The sequence below is a fragment of the Numida meleagris genome, chromosome 4 (assembly GCF_002078875.1).
Source record: "Numida meleagris isolate 19003 breed g44 Domestic line chromosome 4, NumMel1.0, whole genome shotgun sequence".
Taxonomy (NCBI): domain Eukaryota; kingdom Metazoa; phylum Chordata; class Aves; order Galliformes; family Numididae; genus Numida; species Numida meleagris.
In genome coordinates, this window is record NC_034412.1 from 75,469,391 (window position 1) to 75,488,695 (window position 19,305).

At 43.1% G+C, this 19,305-nt stretch overlaps 2 protein-coding genes across 3 annotated transcripts; one reads left to right on the forward strand and one right to left on the reverse strand.

Moving 5' to 3' along the window:
- LIAS (lipoic acid synthetase) lies at positions 1,835-12,634 on the reverse strand. 2 transcript variants are annotated; one of them, XM_021394336.1, is made up of 11 exons: positions 12,484-12,634; positions 11,327-11,499; positions 10,553-10,646; positions 9,718-9,798; positions 9,326-9,482; positions 8,478-8,535; positions 7,115-7,243; positions 5,903-6,048; positions 4,636-4,706; positions 3,855-3,966; positions 1,835-2,929 (listed from the first exon to the last, which is right to left on the reverse strand). In XM_021394336.1, exons 1-11 carry the CDS (start codon positions 12,565-12,567, stop codon positions 2,877-2,879), a joined length of 1,158 nt encoding a protein of 385 aa, XP_021250011.1. In that variant the 5' UTR covers positions 12,568-12,634; the 3' UTR covers positions 1,835-2,876. The 2 variants fall into 2 exon arrangements, with proteins under 2 accessions (XP_021250011.1, XP_021250012.1); XM_021394337.1 differs by lacking the exon at positions 12,484-12,634 and adding an exon at positions 12,145-12,291.
- Positions 12,656-18,716, forward strand: RPL9 (ribosomal protein L9). Its single transcript, XM_021394338.1, has 8 exons — positions 12,656-12,757; positions 13,185-13,231; positions 13,312-13,427; positions 14,307-14,402; positions 14,725-14,857; positions 16,909-16,989; positions 17,282-17,397; positions 18,602-18,716. Exons 2-7 carry the CDS (start codon positions 13,186-13,188, stop codon positions 17,386-17,388), a joined length of 579 nt encoding a protein of 192 aa, XP_021250013.1. The 5' UTR covers positions 12,656-12,757; position 13,185; the 3' UTR covers positions 17,389-17,397; positions 18,602-18,716.

The following is a 19,305-nucleotide window of genomic DNA, read 5'->3' on the forward strand; positions in this document are numbered from 1 at the left end:
CGTTTCTAAGAGTGGTGTAAGAGCAGTTACATCTCATGATGGCAAATTTATACCTCTCTTCATCCCTTGCAGTCTTGTTGGGGTGACATAGAATTTATAGTATGCTGTAATCCTGCTCAACAACTGAAACTCGATATGAAGTGTCAGGCAGCTTGAGAAATAATCATGTGTTAACTATGATTGCTTTAGGGATACTGGCATTGGTCTTCATTGTCTGCTTTTTTTATTCTCAGTTCAAGCTGAGAATCACTAGTGCAAGTTGAATGTCATCTTTAATAATTTCCAATGTAGTGAAAAAAGGGATGCCCCTATTCTCCTATTATTCACTGATCAAATGGGGAAAAAAAAATCTATTCTTAAATGGATGCTCTGATTTTTTTTTTATTTAACCTAAGCCTCTCCAAGTCATTGGATGATGCAGCAAATCTCTAGTTGGCTGTGTAATGTTTAATTATGTTTCATATGTTGTTGGTTGACATAACGATGCTTTAAAAAAGCTCATTCTCCTAAAGAATGTGTTGACTTGAGATCGTATTCCCAGAACTGTTTGTTTTCCTGAGTGCCAGGGAAACTGACAAAGCAGGCGTAGAGTACTATAAGAAGCACAGCCAGAATTAAGTGCTTCACAAATACTAAACGAAATCTCTTCAGAAACAAGATTAGAGAAGTCATGAAATCAGAGCTGAATTTATAGCCATAACCTCTGAGTGGTTGGTGCCTTTAACACGTAGTTGTAACAGCAGTTTCTCAACTAGGATAAGAATTTTACAACTTATTTGTGTAAAGCCTGAGATCATCTTCTGATCCACGCAGCAGTTTGTAAAATACTTCCCATATGAAATAATATTAGACTCTGTTTAGAGAAGCATTATTTCTCTCAATAGGAAAGAAGTCATAGATGATCATTGTGCAGCGTCCCCTAAGCAGCTTTAAAATTGCTGTAGGGCTCAGAAATTTTCTTTGTTTTTCTGGTGTTGATTATGCCGAAAACAGTAAAAGCTACAGTAATAGCAAAAGCTACAGTAATAGTCTCCTAAACCTGCTCTATCAAAGCCCATTATTTATAGGAGGATCTCTAATAAAAGCTGGCAGCCGTTAAATGTGTGGCTATCGAGAAGTCAGTGCTGCACTGCTCCCGGCCTGCTGCAGCAGAGGCAGTATTGAGGCTCCCTGCCGTCGTGCCAGCCTTGTGCTGCTCTGCTACGTGGCGTGTTTCAGTGAAGGGAGGGGGCTGTGGCTCAGAGCACGCTTGCCCTTCTTCAAGACTACTCTGCAGACATAACTTAAAACTTTCACCTTTGCAAGGTTTAGGCATTAAACCTGAGCCATAAAGAACATATACGATCTGTCCCTAATTTATACTACCATTGTACTATTTAATTAAATATATTCCTACTAGTTTAAGGCTAATTTGTCTTCATAATGCCTTAGTATTGCTATGCTTAGTGCTTCATTTTGTGAAGTGTCAATTGTGCAACGCTGGCCTAGGTGGCATACTTTGACTCTTGCTGTTTGTGACAATACCAAGATTCTCTTGTAATAGCTTGCTAATTAGCCGTCATCCTGACATCTTGCAGAGCACTGAGTGGTGGGAGGGTCCTCTCTCCTTTCTATACACTACAAAAGTGCATGCAAGTACTATAGACAGCTCCAGGATTACTGGAATGAATGAGGAGAGATCCGAACTAGACACCACATTCCGGAAATATTTCCCAACGATTTAATGAAGATAAAAGCTTCAGCTAGTTTAAAAACTCTTATCTACGGTTCAGAACACACAACTGAGAGTGTGTAGGGAGAGGTTACCATGACTGAAAAGATAGCGTACAGCTGCTCGTGTTCCATATGCCACATTTTTATTTCTGCCTGAGCTTAGTACAGTACCCAACAGACTCTACATTTCAGTCACAGTGCAGTTTACTCTTCTGCATTCAGATTTAACACTCAGACCAAGTCTCCTGGGGCAGGTACCCAGACTGAATACAACCACCACGCCCTTAGACTGGGTATAGAACTTTCCTTTAATCCCAAGACAACAACAACAGAGCAGAAATACAGTACAGGATACGTACAGATCTGCACACACAATGCTGAAGCAGCACCTGTACAAAGCAGTGGGGTTTGTTAGAGTCACATACCCAAGCTAAAGGTGGCTCTGTCTCTGCTGCTCTGGCAACCAGGAATTTCCTTATGTTTTAAATTGATATCTGTATGAAGTTAATTATCTTGCCACAGAGAGTTCTTGTTTTCTTCAACTTGCCACCTTATTGAGACTCACCCCTTGAGACACCTGAAAAGCATTAACTCTCAGAATGGCACAGTTAATTTTCTTAAGATGCGGGCAAAAGACATAACTTCTTGAACAAATATTAACAGTACTTCTCTGGTGTGGTTCAAGATAGTCCTAATGTGGTCCTTTGTCGCATACGCTTCTTTAGAATTCTTTTATTTCCCACAGTCCCTGCAAGCTTATGTTACGTGATAATGGTAAGATGCAGCAAGATACCTTTCAAATTGCCTGTTATTGGCATCTTAACAGGTGTCTAACTGCAGCAGCGTTGATGGTAGTATCTCAAACCTGTTTACTTAAACCTCTGATTATTTTTGATCTTACTTCAGTTGCTTTGCTCTTTCAAAATCAGTTCTGTCTTCTGACTTATTACTTATTGCTGGAAGTACTACGTAGTTGTAGCACTGCCAGGAGGAGTTAGGTACAATAACGTTAAGTGTTTTGGTGAGAGTAAAATGTTCTGGAAAGATAGTGAGGTTATTCATGCCTCCACCATCTGCTCTTCTGTATTTCTGGAACTGGGTATAATTATGTGCTGAAAAAGGATCCTTAGAACTGGCTGCTTTAAATAGGCTCGCTCTCGTTTTCAGATGACTTTCGTCTTTCTTTTTTCCACTAAGTTCTTCAAGAAGAATTCACCTAATCAAAAGGCAAAAGAAGCACCAAAAGTCATTTGTAGGTGTTTCCAGGACATGAAGCAAAACAAGGTGCGTTCCTATTGTATTCTACAATACAGTTGTTCTTATACCTATTCTATAGCAACACAGTTCTACACAACTGCATTTTCAGTACAGCCAGGATGTGTAAAAAGACAAACCCAGAACTCAACAACAATACCATCCATCCCCTCAAAATCTGAATTTTCTTCACGTTCAGTGTTATGAAAACGCTCTGCTGCTTTGTGCTTTCAAACAGGTCGAGGTGAATTGATTTAATTAAAAATTAATTCCTATTTTATGAAGTACCAGCAACTTGTAATGAAACCCACTATAGATCTTGCTTCAAATAACCTGAGAAGCAAGGTGCCCCAAACCACCCTTCTGTGCTCTTTCCTTAGAAAAAAGCAGGATGTTGTACCTACGCAGCGGTCCCGCTAAGATCAGCTGCTACTTAACACACAGTGCTTCGTCAGAAAGAGCACTGCCTTAAGAGTGTCTAATTATTTCTAGGGCACTGCAAATACATTCTGCCTTCAGCATCAAAATTGCATCACAAACAACAACTGGCTCCATTAAAGCCTCAAGTGTTCAAGGGGCAGATCATAATGGAAAAACTGAAAGCTGTGTACCCTATACACGAATCCTGCCTCGTGCATTAAGTATAGCACAAGCTTGATTTGGCAAAAAATCAGCTTAATTAAGGTGACAAGTCACACAACAATTGTACAAATACATACTTCAGAAGAACTATGGAAAACAGTAAATATGAGCAGTAAAAAAGAAAGGATAACTAGATAATTTGCTCTTGAGAAAAAGGGGAGCTTTGTTGCCTATTACCTCACAGTTTTAGCTTCACCAAAAAAATTATCACATCCTAAACACTTTAATACTTTTTAGTGTTTTACCTGCTTTATAGGAGGAACGCACTAGAGGCCCGCTGGCTGTGTAATGGAATCCAAGATCATTTCCTACTTTTTCCCAGTATTTAAATTTTTCAGGCGTTACATACTCTTCAACCTGAGTGAAAAGAATTCATTTTGACCAGGTCTTTACAATGTAAAGGAGGTAGATACAGACAGCACATAGTGACATGCAACAGATAAATCTCAAGTTCAAAACATTACATTCCAAAACAGATCTAGCTGAAAAGTTGTTGCTTCATCATTTTCTTTGCTCTGTTTTCAAACAGTCCTTTTCTTGCCCAAGTTAGTAAAAAAAACCACTGTAGTCCTACAAATTTGTTTGTTAGCAAGTTACTTCAGTAAAACAGAGTAACAGAACAGAGACTCAAGCTCTGGCCAGGTTACAGAAGGAACAAATGTTCATTTTTGCAGCTGAAGTGGCACCATTAAGGGCCAGCCTACGAGTCAGCAAAGGAGAGCTGGCTTGACCCATTCTGTTTGAGACATCCACCGAGACTCTTGTTTTGCACAATCATGCCTCAGCTCCAGCCTTCTGCCCAGCTAATAGCCGCAATGGGAAGGCTGCAGAAGATGGAAGGATTATAGCTGGGGCCATTATTAGCACAGAGTCCGTAACACATGAAAAGAATGTTAGACAAGGAAGGAAATATTTCCCAACATCCACAGTTAAGGGAAGGATGCAAATTGAGTCTCATTTAGAAAGAAAAAACTTTACTGCAAGGTACAAACCGTAACGCTGTCTGCAAATCAAAGGCATATTTACCTTTAGATGACGTTTTGTTGGTTGCATGTATTGTCCTAGAGTCAAACAATCTACACCTGCTTCACGCAATACTGTAAAAATAAACGTCCTTGTTAGTGGCAAAAGCATCACAGGGGATTGTCAGCACCTGGCTAACACCCTACGTGTGAGGCTGAACCTGGGTCACTCTGCAGCACCCTGCAGGGGGGACATTCTGCTCTCACTGAGCAGAGCCTGCAACCTCCACGAGCAGTAGCTATGCACCTCACTCTGAGATCCAAGCTGCTGCACGACCTGCTCTAGTTCAGAGCTAGACAGAATACCACTGCACTGCAGTCACTTGTCTCACTGCACAGACGACATGCTCTTTTTTATTTTACCTCTTTTCACTGCATCTTTAGGTCAAAGCCCTCATCTGAGGAAAAATGGATGCATGTACATACACTTGGCAATTCTCCACTGGTTCAAAGCCTTCATGCTGAAGTTATGAGTACTTTTCTGAAGAGATATAAATCCAAGGGTAGTTGCCGATACCTTTTGCCAGCTTTACACACTTAAGGACATATGTTAGTTTTGATGCTTGCAGAAACTTGCAAGATGGATACATACTAGAATCAAGATGCAACAAATGAGATCAGGTTGTCTGCTTACAGAGGGTAATCCAGGCACCTGGTAATTGGCTAGCCTGAAGGGTGCTGCTTGCTGTGGCTAGTAAGGCATTCTCAACAGAGATGGGTGAGGGATCCCATCTTGCATGAATACTTCCATATATTTCCTGTCTACGTGGACTGCCTGCCCCCAAGTCAATTAAAAAGAAAAGACAGTGTTTTGTTTACAGCATTTGCACTCACTATTACCTTGAAATCTCTGATTAGACTGATATGGTTCTGTAATAAATGGGTTCGATAGCAGCATATTTACATGTTCTTTAACTCCTACACAGAGGAAGGGAGAGGAATAAAATTAGAGTAACTGAATGGCTCCAAACACATCCATGATGTGCAAATGAACTTTCACACTTCTGTATGAAACGCTGGGAAACGCTAGGCAGGAAGGATGGGAAAATCAGGAACTGATGCAGCACAGCTGCAGAAAAACTAGGCAGTATCACTGCGTTCTAAATATGTGTTATTGTACATGGGATAAAGTACACGTAGACAATCCTTCAGCTGCATATGGGAGAAATGTCGTAGGGTTTATGAATATCTTCTGAAAAAATGCATTATAAGCACTAACCATCGTGAACTTTTCTCCTCTTAAACTGCAAAGAAAACGTAAGAAAACTCACGCTTCATCGTGGAAAACACCTGTTCGTCCGTCTCACCCAGCCCCAGCATGAGGGAGGTTTTGGAAATGACACGGGGCTGCACCTCCTTGGCGTGCTTCAGCACACGGACGGACTGCTCGAAGTTGGCTCGGGGATCGCGGACTTTCCTTTGGCGTTTTCGGCACAAGGGGGAGAAGAGAGGCGAATTAAAGACGCCACGAAAGTTACCTTCCGTTAAATCCCACGAAGTCCAAACGACAGCGCGGACTCCCAAGCCGCCCGGCGGCCCCGCGGGCCGGGCACGGCGCGGCGCGGGCGCCCTCTGCGGGCGGGCGGCGGGCAGGGCGGCGCCGCGCGAGGCAGGCTGGGAGCCACGGCCCCGCGCCATTTCGGCCCGGCCGCTCCCCGCCCGCCTCCGGCAGCTCCCCTTCCCTCAGGCGGCCGGCAGCCGGCTGCCCGAGCGGAAGCTGGCGGGCAGGGAGGGCTGCCGCGACAGGAAGCGGAGGGCGGTGGACGTCCCGGCGTGCCGTCTCCCGGAGCCGGAGCGGCCGTTCCCTTTCCCGCCCCTGCCCTCTGCGGCAGCGCACCGCGTGCCTGAGGGCAGAGCCCTCCTGCGCCGGGCATGGCGCGGGAAGGGGGCGGAGGTGTGCAGAACGCTCGTGCAAGGAAGGAAAGTGTTCGTTTTTCTCATGCCAAAGTACCGTAAGATCGTGTACACGACGTACCCTCACAGCTGTGGAAAACCAAAAGGCTGCAGAGTGCCAGGTGCAGGGGTCTGAAGCAGCGCCCGGCCAGCCTGCGCCTTTTCTTCCACAGGGCCAGCTGCACATAGGCCACCGCTGGTTCAAAACACTTCACCGCGCTGAAACAAAACCTATTTCTCAAGTGGAGAACCTGACAAAATGGGATTCGGCTATGCTCTGTTTAGAGTGAACGTGGGTTTTTTTCCTCTTCTAGGACAAAGCTCTGACTTGAGAAGTCCATCTAAAAACCCGAGGTAGATGGACGCACAGCCTGCTGCCAGCTGGCAGGCATCTGGTTCTGGGCAGGAAAAGGGAGCGGTGTCGGTACCGCCTGTGAATGGAATCCAGAGGACTGAGGGCTAAAGGTTGAAAGCGGGTTTAAATCAATGGCTCCGGCTCTCAGTCACAAAGCATTCCTTTTACAAAATCCCTTTTCCTTTTATACTACATTCTGCTTCTGCTTCCATTGACACGTACTATTCTTGCTTACCTCTGTAATTCTGGAACCGTTTCCACGTTGTGGGCGTACACGTCCAGCCCTGAGAGCGCTACCTTCTCCACAGCGTTGAGGTCCCCTCGAAAATCAGGAGTAAGGCATTCTACAAGAATTTTTGAGTTCCTGAAAAACAAAAACTGAAAATGAACACATCTATGGGATTTGTATCACCGCTGGTAAATGTTCAATATAACAAAAACCAAACATAACCAAACCAATGATGCTCTGATTAGCGAAGCAAAGTTAATTTGGGATAAATGGCTAAAACAACAGATTTCTGCAAATACTGATGCTATGGCTTTTTTTATAATATCATTATTCAAACTGTCATGGTTTTATGACACAAACAAAACATAACGTGTTTAATTCCTGATTTTACTGATGCGAGCTGAAATAGAATGAAAATCAAATGATATAAAAACCATTCTTTATAGTCTATCACATTTGCTGTCTATATGTGATATTTTTGGCAGTCACAGGTTAATGCACAAAGTTTTAAATATGATTTTACTATTATAGCTCTGAAATACAGGGAAGATGTATTTCTGACCTGACACGTGGTCAAAGGAATAAGCCAGTGCTTAGCTTTAAATAAGCCTGGGCTAAATTGGAAATGCATTCCAATTCAAAATACTTTGGGACTATTATACCAGAAATATGAATAATGGGGAAAAAAAGGGCACATAAACAAGCTGAAGGCACACTTTTCTATTTGTATAGCCCCTGAAATAATCCAGCTAAAGGCAGTTTTGACCTATGTACCATACTACATGTTGTGATTTAACCTGGCAGGTGGCTCAGCACCATGCAGTTGTTTGTTCACTCCTCCCCTCCCAGAGGGATGGAGGAAAGAATTGAAAAAACAACAACAACAACAAAGTAGAACTTGTGGGTTGAGATAAAACTATTTACTAAGATAAAGAGGAGGATAATTATGACAAAACTATATATATGTATATGACAAGTGATGCACAACCAATTGCTTACCACCCTGACCAATACCCAGCTAGCCCCCAAGTAGTGGAAGACAGTGAGATGAACACCCACCCCCTTCAGAACTCCTTCTGCGTGATGTCATGTGGCATGGAATGTCCCTTAGGGCAGTTTAAGTCAGCTGTCCTAATTCTGTTCCCTTTGAGCTCCTTGGTCCCTTCGCTGCAAATGGCCTTGGCTCTATATAACTCTACAGACAAAAAAATAGCTTGCAACTATAAACATCAGTGAGTTATCATTTTTCTCCTAGAACCAAAACATAGCATCGTATCAGACTCTCTGAAGAAAACAGTTCTGTCCCAGCTGAAACTAGGATACCGTACTCTAAAGTTTTAATAATAACAGTAATACATTATTAACGTACCTTTCTTTCAGATGGGAGACCGTCTTTGCAAAGTGCTCTGCTCCACCATCAGGAATATCTAGAAGCATTTCAATTATTCAGTTAACCTTCCTGTTATGCATGTACTTATTAGCAGAGCCACAAAAAAAATGCAGAGTCACAATTAAATCCAAACTAATAAAGCAGTTCTTAGTCAAAGATAAAATTCATCTTATCTTACTACTTATGCCAAAGGTTTGTAAAAGATATTCTACCAAGGCTCACTCTGCACACAGACTAAACACAAGCATTTGGGCAGACTTTGAATTTTTACTCCAAATTTACATGTTTTTCTGGGTTCACTGTCAGCCTAAGAACAAAATGACTTTAACTATTTATGTTTTTGATCTGAGAAGCCGTCCTGCAAAAAACTGAAGCATATCCAACTAAGTATTATTGTTCTTTTATTGTAAGCCACTTGGAAGCTATTGGACTTTCACCTGAAGTATATTGAAGAGTCCTCACAATAGTTCTTCTCACCTATATGGTGTCACCACAAAAGAGCTACTACAGCGGTAGAATAAAAAGCAACTTCCAGTATTGCTAAGTATAATTTGTTTCAGGTATAGCTTTTGGAAACAAGTTCTGCAATAGCACAGTGTATTTTTTTTCTGATCAAGTAGTAGAACATAGCGCGTGTACTTTGCAAGAAGAAAAAAGTTGGAAAAGATCTTTGTCTGAGTGTAACTTCTGTTGTATTTTACCAGGCAGAGATACTAAGAATATGTAGAAACTTTCCAAAGTTTCAGCACTGTTGACTCATTTCAAAGAAGAATTCTCAACAACTGTACAGAACCTACGCTGGCAGGCATTAGTGACAGCATACTAACCGTCTCTGTCCACAGATGTCAATACAACGTAATCCAAGCCCCACTCAGCAATAGCTTTTGCTGTGTTGTAAGGCTCCTCGGGATCCAGGGGAGGTGGATTTTTTGCTGTCTTTACTGAACAAAATCTGCAACCTCTAGTACACGTGTCACCCATCAGCTGAAAGAAGAAAGACATATCTCCATTTACATTTTATGCATCACTACTGCTCAGGCAAGAAAAATATGCTATATCAGACCATCTCAATACTAAGGAAGAGAGTGAGGACAGTGATTTACTGTACATTTCATGTTACAAACCCACACCACTTCAGCAGAAATTGCCACATATCCAACAATATGCTACAAACGCCTCAAACAGTAATAAAATACTTGAAAAATAGTTAATGGCTTACCATGATAGTAGCTGTAGCTGTAGCATATTCACCACCTCCCCAACATTCTCCAATGTTGGGACAACGTGCTTCCTCACATACCTGAAGTTAAACAGACAGGAATGTACTATAGTTCAGTACTAGCCTACAAATAATCCTAATTCCATCTGTGATAAATGAGATTAACAGAGTTACACATCGTTAGATAAGAAGTCAGCGGAATGGCTAGGAAGAAAATAATTGTTTCCTGGCATCCGTTTCCATTCTTTACCTCCACTATGTAACTCCAACAACTCCTCAGACAAGTAACTGCCTTATTAGTTAGCACAGACTGTCATTAGCATTTCAAATTTATAAATTTCAGAAGATGCAATATTCAAAAGATCCATGATACGTCTTGCTTCAAATAAATACCAAAAACCAACCAACCAACCAAATAGAAAAAAAGGTCTCCATGCATACCTATCACTTTTTATCATCTTGAAGGTATATTTAATCAAATGAAAATTTCTACAATTCCTTTTCCTGCAAAATATGTATGTCTCCAAAACTGTGTGCATTTCCATTAAGAATAGTCAGTTAGCATCTTCTGATCTCTTTGATGATGCAAGTAGAAATCCTAGTATCTAAAATCACAGCAGGAAACATGAAAATCTCTATTTTTTTTTTTTTCATTCTTTAAGGGTAAAATTCATCACAGGCAAAAGAACAACAGCAACGAAACAAATCAGCATTGAGTTTGATTCCAGCATCAAAGACCACGCAAGACTTAATTTCTACCTGTCCTCCACAAAAACTAACAAACAAAAAACCAATATCACTTCTACAGGAAAACTTGGTTTGATACGAGATTTACCGTGTGCAGATTTAAACTTCTCAAGGTATTTTTCAGTTTATTGTAATTCTTGCCCATGGGAATCTCTGTTTTCAGCCATGGAGGAAGTCGTAGCCTGAACAAAAATCAAACAAATGTAAACATTAATAAATTATTTACATGGTAAGTTTCCATTAATTTCATAGATCCACTTCAATTTGTTACATATTCCAATGAGGAAGGGTTCCTTGAATACTGATGCGGCTCAGTGACCAGTATTAATATCACTCGTAGTCATAAAGGACTTGTCTCTTCCATGGTTATTACCATCCCGGTATTCAAAAGGAAGAGTTTGTTGTCACTGGAAGGTTTAAGACCATCAACTGTAGTGGTGGGATTTCATAGTACAACAGTGGAGAATGCAACAATTAACGACAGCGTAAATTACATAACTATCAAGAAGTCTGATCAAATGTATATCTGGACACATAGTTTAAGTATTTTTTAACTTATTCTGCATTAATTTGTTTTTTGATACCAGTAATATTTTTTTCAGCACTTAAGTATGGTATACTATCCTACTGATGTGCATTTATGATTTAGTATGGCACAAGCGCTCAAGTGAGAAAACACCATCATGTCTTAAAGTTTTGTTACATATTCAAGTTAACACTGTGGGTTTTTTCCATGAAAAATCACATTGGCAAGCCAATACAACAGAATTTAATGAAAATACACTGTATACATTCTGTAGTTAATACTGAACATACAAGAAACTACACGGAAGCAACTACGGTTGCTGGAAATTACATTTACCTTTCTCCTTTCTGACGCTTTAAATTGCCTTTATACTCAGCCCACGCACTCTTGTCTGCCAAATCTCCTGATACAAAGTCTTCTAAGTCTGGTCCATCTTGGAGAATTTTTTTTGTCTCCTCAGGCAGAGAACTTGATGTTCCGTACTGGTTACACACATGGCTTCCTGACACCTAAAAAAAACACAACAATATAATTTATTGAGCTATAAATGAATTACTGTTTCATACTGAATAACCGTCAGTCCTTTTGGTGTTTACCATACACCCTGTAACAGAGTTTGTGCAAGTCTCTTCCCAACTGCGTTTATGTTAAACATATAGACTCTCTTTCACTTGAAAGTCATGAAAAATAGACAAAAAGAACTATCTATTCCCAGATACATTAGTATCAGGCTAAATTAAACAGTTTTTGATACAAGTATCACTGTATAGACTAATTTTTGCTTTTGAGCAAATCTTAGGCAAGATTTTGAGATTTAGATGTATATTGTCAAGTCAGTTACAGAAATGTACTATTCCAATGTGAACACGGCCTCAGCAAGAGCACCACGGCACGGCTGAGACCGGGTGGAGCCCCAGCTGCAGCAGGGACACCAGGGCAGGTGCCCAGGCCCACGGCCAGCCGGCTGCTGAAGATCTCCAAGGAGGAGACCCCGCAGCCCGTGCCAGTGCTCCATCAGCCGCACAGCACAGAAATGCTCCTGGTGTTCGGAGGGAGCCTCCTATTCTCTAGTTTGTGCCCACTGCCTCTTGCCCTGCCAGAGGGCAGCACCAACAAGAGCCTGGTTCCCTTCTCTTTGCGCCTCTCTCCCGTGCCTCCTCTCCTCCAGGGTGCACAGCCCCAGCTCTCCGCTTCTCCTCACAGCACAGGAGCTCCAGGCCCTTCGTCATCTTGGTGGCCCTCCGTGTGTCATACTGGGGACCCAGAATTGGACCCAGCACTCCAGGTGCGGCCTCAGCAGCGCTAAGCAAGAGGTGAAGAGTCACTTTCCCGGCCCGCTGCCGATACTCTGCCTGAGCAGCCGGGAGCCGGCCCGCAGCACGCCGCGTCGCGCGCTTCGTAACCCAGCCGCCGGCGGAGCCCCCAGCCGCGCAACCGCTCTCCTTGCACGGCCCCTCCCGCGACGCCCCGGCCGACAGGCGGCGCCCACCCACCCGTGCGCGGGGCCCCAACAGCAGCAGCAGCCGCCGGGCGGTGGCGGCGGGAACGCGGCGGCAGCCTCCGGCCGGCAGCGGCATGGCGACGCCCGCGGCCGCCCCGATCGATGCCCTCGGCGCTCGGCCGCCCGCGCCGGCTCGCTCGCATCGGGGCTCGCCCGCTCTCGCCTCTCGGGCGGCGGCCTCGGCTCGATGACGTCATCGTCTCGCGACCGGCTACAAGAACGTGATGACGTCACGCGTCGTCCCTTTCGGCGCTGCCTGCTGCCAGGTGAGCCGCGGGCCGGCGGCCGCATCCAATGCCATCTGTGGCGGACGGGCCCCGCCGCACCCCGCCGGGCTGCGGGCGGCTTCCCGGGGCCGCGGCCGCACCGCCACGGCGCTTTTAGCGCGGCCTGAGCAGGGAAGCCGCCGGGATGGCGCTTTCTCCGACGCTCCCCCCGCCCCTCCCCGATGTGGGCCCGAGCCGGGCCCTGCTGTGGGGAAGGGCGCGGAGGCCACCGCCTCCCTAGGGCATGGGGTCGGGCCTGCGTGGGGGCGCGGGTGGCTGGAGCGGAGGCGGTAGAGGGTTGGGAGCTCCTGGGACTCCGTAGTTGCGGGCCGCAGGGTACGTGGGGGGAACGGCGAAAGAGGAGCGGGGCGGCGAAAGAAGGGGCTTTCCCTCTCGGCCTGCAGCTTGTCGTGGTTGTCGTTTGCAGAATGAAGACCATCCTCAGCAACCAGACCGTGGACATCCCTGAGCAAGGTACGTACGCGCTCCTGGAAGGCCCGTCCTGCTGCCGGCCTCGCAGCGGTAACGTGCGTTTGTGTGTGCTCGGTTTGCAGTCACCGTGTCCCTGAAGGGCCGCACGGTCATCGTGAAGGGCCCCCGGGGAACTCTGCGGAGAGACTTCAACCACATCAACGTGGAGCTGTCCCTCCTGGGAAAGAAGCGCAGGAAGGTGAGTGCTGCGGGGCTGCTCTCAGTGCCCACGGAGGGAGGGTGGTACGAGGAGTTTAAAGGCCTGAAAGAGTATAGGAGCTTCAACCAGATGTTCTTGGTTTTGTTTTCTCTGCAAATGAGTTTCTTCATGTTTTCTGGGAGAAATCGGTCTGGTGGAACGCTGAGGCCTGCTCAGGCTCCGTGGCAGTCTTGAAGTTCTGTTGCATCTTTGAGCGATGTTGATTGTTTTTCTGTGTAGTTGCAGTTCTCACTGTTGGGAAGGGGTTTACCTGTTATGTGCTGTTCTTTTGCTTGGCGAGTTTTAGCTGGGTAAAAGTAATTCAGTGCATCTCACATTCAGAATTGGCGAGTTACATTGGGGGGGGATGATGTTCTCTAAATAGCGCATAACGTTTTCATGTGGTGTTAAGGTTTTCAAGAAAACAAAAAGGGGAAAAGTAGCTGATTTTGGTAACTTTTGGTAGGCATTTACTGTGTCAGAAAAGCACTGGATCCTAACACTGCGTAACTGAGAAAACGGCTTGCATATAGTAGACTGACTTCAGAACAACTAGTTTGGCATTTAATATTGGATACTGCATCTTTCAGCTTAAGGTTTTAGTACTTTTTAGACTTGCTGCCTGTCCTAGCTTCTCTGAAGGTTTGTTACTGATGGGACAAGAAGAAGAAGAAAGAAGGAAACTTCTTGTGCGTCTGGGGTTCGTGACAAGAGGCTGGAGCTGGGTGGGCCTTTAGCAGTCTTTTGGAGCAATAAAATATATCCACGCTTTTAATACTTTACCTGAATTTCTCATTCTTAATTTGTCACAAGACCACTTTATTTTTAGTACTGGAATGTAACGTAGCTTTGTTGTTATTGTTATCTATTTCTGTATAGCTGCGTGTTGACAAGTGGTGGGGTAACAGAAAGGAGCTGGCGACAGTTCGCACAATTTGCAGCCATGTACAGAACATGATAAAGGGCGTTACGCTGGTAAGTTGTGTTTTGAAATGGCATTTTTGTGGCAAAAGTGGACAGGCTTTTACTTTAATGAAAACTTTTCTAAGTATATCAGTTATTACGCATGTACGCCATCAGCTTTCTCTTGTTTTCTTTTTGAACATCGAACAAGTTCAGGTGGAGGAAGGCATGAAGAATCAGCTCTGGGTATTTCTTGGGCTTAGCGTCTTGTCCTTACTGGGAAAACAATATATTTTCTTTTTAAATCTACCCAGTGAGCTTTATGCATCTGTTTTCCTTTCTGGATGTGTTGCGATTTCCTGGTGTCAGTACCTAACGATGCCCTTTATCCTAGGGCTTCCGTTACAAGATGAGGTCGGTGTACGCTCACTTCCCAATCAATGTAGTTATCCAGGATAACGGCTCGCTTGTGGAAATCCGAAACTTTTTGGGAGAGAAGTACATTCGCAGGGTGCGCATGAGGCCAGGTGAGTGCATCTGGAGATACTGAGCTCAGCTGTTTCTAACGGGAGTTTCTAAACTACTTCCTTTCAGTGCTGCCACTGATAGCAGGAAATGGCAGCTTACTGGAAGCAGCATTTTTCAGACTGTCTGAATTTATGTAAGCTTACAGTACCTTTAGTGCTGGTTAGATTTATGGTTAATAACAGTTTTGTAATTTATTCTTGGTAATGAGATAACTTTAAGCCAGTTATTACAATAGAAGTTAAAAGGATCCCAGTTTTTAATTTCATTGTTGTTAGATTTTCATAGTGTTGGTTAGTGGTAAATTTCTGGTACTCAATTTTAGACTGGTGTTTCTGTTTTGAACATTGTAAGCCATCTCATTTCACACATTTAAAGAGTTTTATTTTTAATTCTGTAATTAGCTAGGAGCACGTCTCAGTTTTCATCTTACCCGTTAGCTCTGTGTACTTGGGGTTTAGCAAGAAGCCTAACAAGGCGAACATTTGAAGGACCTTGTTAAGCTTCCAGAGGAGTCATACAATCATTATGGTTGGAAAAAATCTCTTAAGATCGTTTAGTCCAACCTACCACCGGTATTGACAGCTAAACCGTGTCCCTAAGTAGTACATCTACCCTTTCCTTAAACACGTCCAGGGACAGTGACTCCAGCACTTCCTGGGCAGCCTGTTACAATGCCTAACCACTCTTTCTGAGAAGAAATTTTGTAATATCCATCCTGAACCTAGGTCCAGCCAGTTTTGTACCTGGCAAAAAGTAGAGCCCAAATGACTATTATACAATGCTCTAGTACCTGGAGCAGTGTGTGGGTGGGACCTTGGGACTGTCTGTTTTTCTGAGTAATCCCTTATTTTTCAAACTGCTGTTCAAAGTGTCAAGTGGAAAATGGGAAAATTTTTTGAGTATGCAGGTACAATTTGTCATCCAGGCGTATTGGAATTAGCACCTTGAAGTGTCCCAGACCTCTCAGCAGCGGCCAGTTGTTGGTCAGAGAAGTACAACCCAACCGTGATGGGGTGCAAGGCGCCCGATTCCACACCAGGGGCAACTGTACCCCTGCCTCTACTCCAGATGGCCTCAAATAGACGCGTCAGGCAAGGAGGGGTCTCAGGTCCCATGCCTCCTAAGGCACGGGAGATCGTGAGTTAGTGGGAAGCTGCCAGACACCAAGACAGCTGAACCAATCATGAACATTTTTACAAAAACTACGGAAGGAAAAAAGGGAAGATGAAACACACTTCAGAAATACAGATTCGATTTTAAGATTTTTCGGATTTTGTTTGTACTTCCACTACTGATGAAGGTGTGTGTGTGACAGATGGTATTTCAGGGTGGATTTAGATGAAGCATCAGACTGCTCTGAAAACCCTGGTAGATGCAGTGTGGAGTTGGTACAGGAGCTTTCACTTTGATTTGCAATGTAGTATTAAAGCTGGGCTTGACTACTGTACTCGATTTTTTTTTAAATCAGCATTTTACTTCGAAGATAGATGTTAGTGAAGTGTTAGCTTAACATCTGTTAACTAAATAGGTCATATTATAGAATCTTGTGATACTTTCTTTGCAAATGAAAGTTTACTATTATTATTAGATTCCTGAACGTGGTAGTGCTTGCCCCTTAGAAACATTCCTACTGTTTATTGTATGAACATGGTGCTTAACATATCAGAGGGCAGGAATTTTTTTCAGTGACTTGCATGATATGTATCTGGTTTTGTCTTCGTGAACATAAGAATGTAGAAAATGGCACCACCTAGCTGACAGTTATGCCAGCACATTCTCCAGCTTATGCACTGTGTTGGTGATTAATGCTTTAATGCAGTAACGTACAAGTCATGCTCTGGATTGAAAGGAGGTAGTCTTTGTGTGCTCAAACTGTTGGGAGAGGACAATCTTGGAAGAGTTTTGGGAGGACTGTTCTAAGTCATAGAAGCTCATTTCTTGTCTAGAGTAAGAAGAGCCTAGGTCCGTAAGTGAGGACCTGAATGCTGTGTCTGTAGTACATGATCATTGTCTTCATTTGTAACGAGTTTGTGCACTTTCCTCTCTGTAGGTGTTTCCTGTGCCGTATCTCAAGCCCAGAAAGATGAGCTGATTCTTGAAGGGAATGACATTGAATTGGTCTCCAATTCAGGTTTGTGAAGTAGTTGCAAGGAAAAATGTAATGATATGGTCGAGTTTATCTGGAGCTGTCAGTTTAGCAAGCTATTTTTGTCCTTTTTCTCCAATGCTGAAGTATATGACAGCTCAGGTGTTTCTGCCCCACGTTGCCAAGATAGGCTCAGTGAAACGTATTCTTTTTTGTTTAGAACTGACATGATTTCAAATTGATAATTCCCTTCTCTGAGTGATAATGTTACTAGTTGAAATACTGGAGACGCGATGCATTTGGATCTCTTATGCTAATGGTTTTGCTTTGTTCATAGCTGCCTTGATCCAGCAAGCCACTACAGTCAAGAACAAAGATATCAGGAAGTTCTTGGACGGTATCTACGTCTCCGAGAAAGGAACAGTACAGCAGGCAGATGAGTAAAACTGATAGGTTGGTGTCATCTTACATGTAATGGCATTATTTTGTACATCTCTTGTGCTGTGTTTGTCAGGTGTGTTCAGTTCTTTCTGAGGACAAGCATGGCACCTTAGCTTGCGTCCTAAAGTATGTGACTTACAGAATGTGGGAGCTGGGAGCGGTAGGGATGTGAGATAGCATGTGTGAGAAGCAAGTGTCTGCAGACGGTGACTTGAACTGGGGGCCTGACAAAGTTTCTGTTTCAGCAGTGCAGTGGTTTACCATGTTCCCTACAGGAATGCAGTTGTATAAAGCTTCTTTATATCCTAAAACTTACATCTCTTAATAACATGGCTTTATGCTGCTGTTGGGAAAAATATCTAACTGAAGTGTAGTATTTCTATAGCCTTCTGATTATAATTGAGAATTGAAAACCAACTGACCTGGGATGAAAGAACAACTTGCAGTTATTCACAGAGAAAACTTTCTTAGACTAAGGATCCTCCTAGTTATACATTCGCTTTCCTTTTATTTTTTCTCTCTAAATAAAGTAATAATAAGAAAGAAAAATGTAGCACTTTGTATCGCAGAGTTGTAGGGGTTGGAAGGGACCTCTAGAGATCATTGAGTCCAACCCCAAATGGCCCCATGTTAGGGTCTTCTGCATAGTTTATGTAAATGCTTGTAAACAAAAGTCAGATACACAATGATAAATAGTTGTTAATTTGTTACTGACGTTGAACACAAGGATTTGGTGTTAGTTTAAGAATTTTAACTGCTAGAGGAATGTGATGCATTTCAGATATCTATGGTTACATACATGGTATAAATAAATAACTTGTGTAGGATGAGACGGGCTGAGTTGCCTTTAAGCTGTGCGTGTGCCTTCTGAACCAAAGCCTGAGACAGGATCCTTATGAAGTGAATTTCATAAACTAAATCTTACTAGCAGCAGCCAGATACCAGGGCCTTACAGGCTACTGAAAAAATGATTGCTAGTGCTGCTCAGAGTTCCTTCGAAATAGAACAACTTCTCTCTTTGTTCTAGAATTTTGAGCAGTTACGCCTTTTCAATCTTGTCTGAATAAGTTCAGTGGATTTTTTGGAGCTATTAATTTTTGTTTTGCATTAAAACGGCCAAATAAATGAACTTGTTTTATGTCCATAAACTTTTGAATTTCATGTTTAGATTGCTAGGTAAAGCTTTTAAAAAAGCTCTTCAACTTTTTATTTACAGTTGTCTGGGTCCTGAGAAAGAACAAGAGGCGGCATATCAGCACGTACTGGATTGGGATATCCGATATGAAAACTGAACAAGATCAGAGGTTTAATAAAATAAAACATATTTCATATCTTGGCCTCTTTTTTTAAGAACTAAATGATAATGCTGTGAACCCACTCATGATCTTCATCATCTGGACAAATAAATTGTCACGTAGTCATGGTAAATAGTTTAGCGCCGTATAAGTTTTTAGTCTTGTGCAGTGTTACTGCTCTCTGAACATTCAGATCAATGGAAGTCTGAGTGATTGGAATCCTCATGGCACATAAAGCCACAAAGTGGTAGTTTTAAACTGCAGTGTTAAGAAATAGCAAAAGCATTCAAAGAAAGGAAATGAGTGTTTTTTCTTACTGTATCAGAACCTCGAACCAATGACTGCAAAAGCAGATGTCCATGTACAGTTTCTGGGGGGAAATTCCAGATCTGAAATATGTTGAAAACAATCCGGAATCAATAAAACCCGACTTACAAGACTATTTAACCTGGATGCAGGGTTAGAATAAGCCTGAACACGTGACTTGCATGACTTCAGCAATATTGAATTAAGAAAAACAAAATCCCTACATCAGAATTCAGATACAGCAGAGTTTCAACATGTGATTTGTGTCATCCACAGATCACGCCTCTTTTTTCTTGGTTTCTTTTTTACCATGTCAAGT

Excerpts from the sequence above, each read along its gene's own strand:
- LIAS (XM_021394336.1), bottom strand. The coding sequence starts at position 12,567 with ATGCCGCTGCCGGCCGGAGGCTGCCGCCGCGTTCCCGCCGCCACCGCC. Across the intron at positions 10,647-11,326 it reads AAGCGTCAGAAAGGAGAAAG|GCTACGACTTCCTCCATGGC; the intron begins GTAAATGTAATT and ends ATTTTTGTTCAG. Across the intron at positions 3,967-4,635 it reads CAACAAAACGTCATCTAAAG|GTTGAAGAGTATGTAACGCC; the intron begins GTAAATATGCCT and ends CTTTTCACTCAG.
- RPL9 (XM_021394338.1), top strand. The coding sequence starts at position 13,186 with ATGAAGACCATCCTCAGCAACCAGACCGTGGACATCCCTGAGCAAG. Across the intron at positions 13,428-14,306 it reads TGGGAAAGAAGCGCAGGAAG|CTGCGTGTTGACAAGTGGTG; the intron begins GTGAGTGCTGCG and ends ATTTCTGTATAG. Across the intron at positions 14,403-14,724 it reads TGATAAAGGGCGTTACGCTG|GGCTTCCGTTACAAGATGAG; the intron begins GTAAGTTGTGTT and ends CCTTTATCCTAG.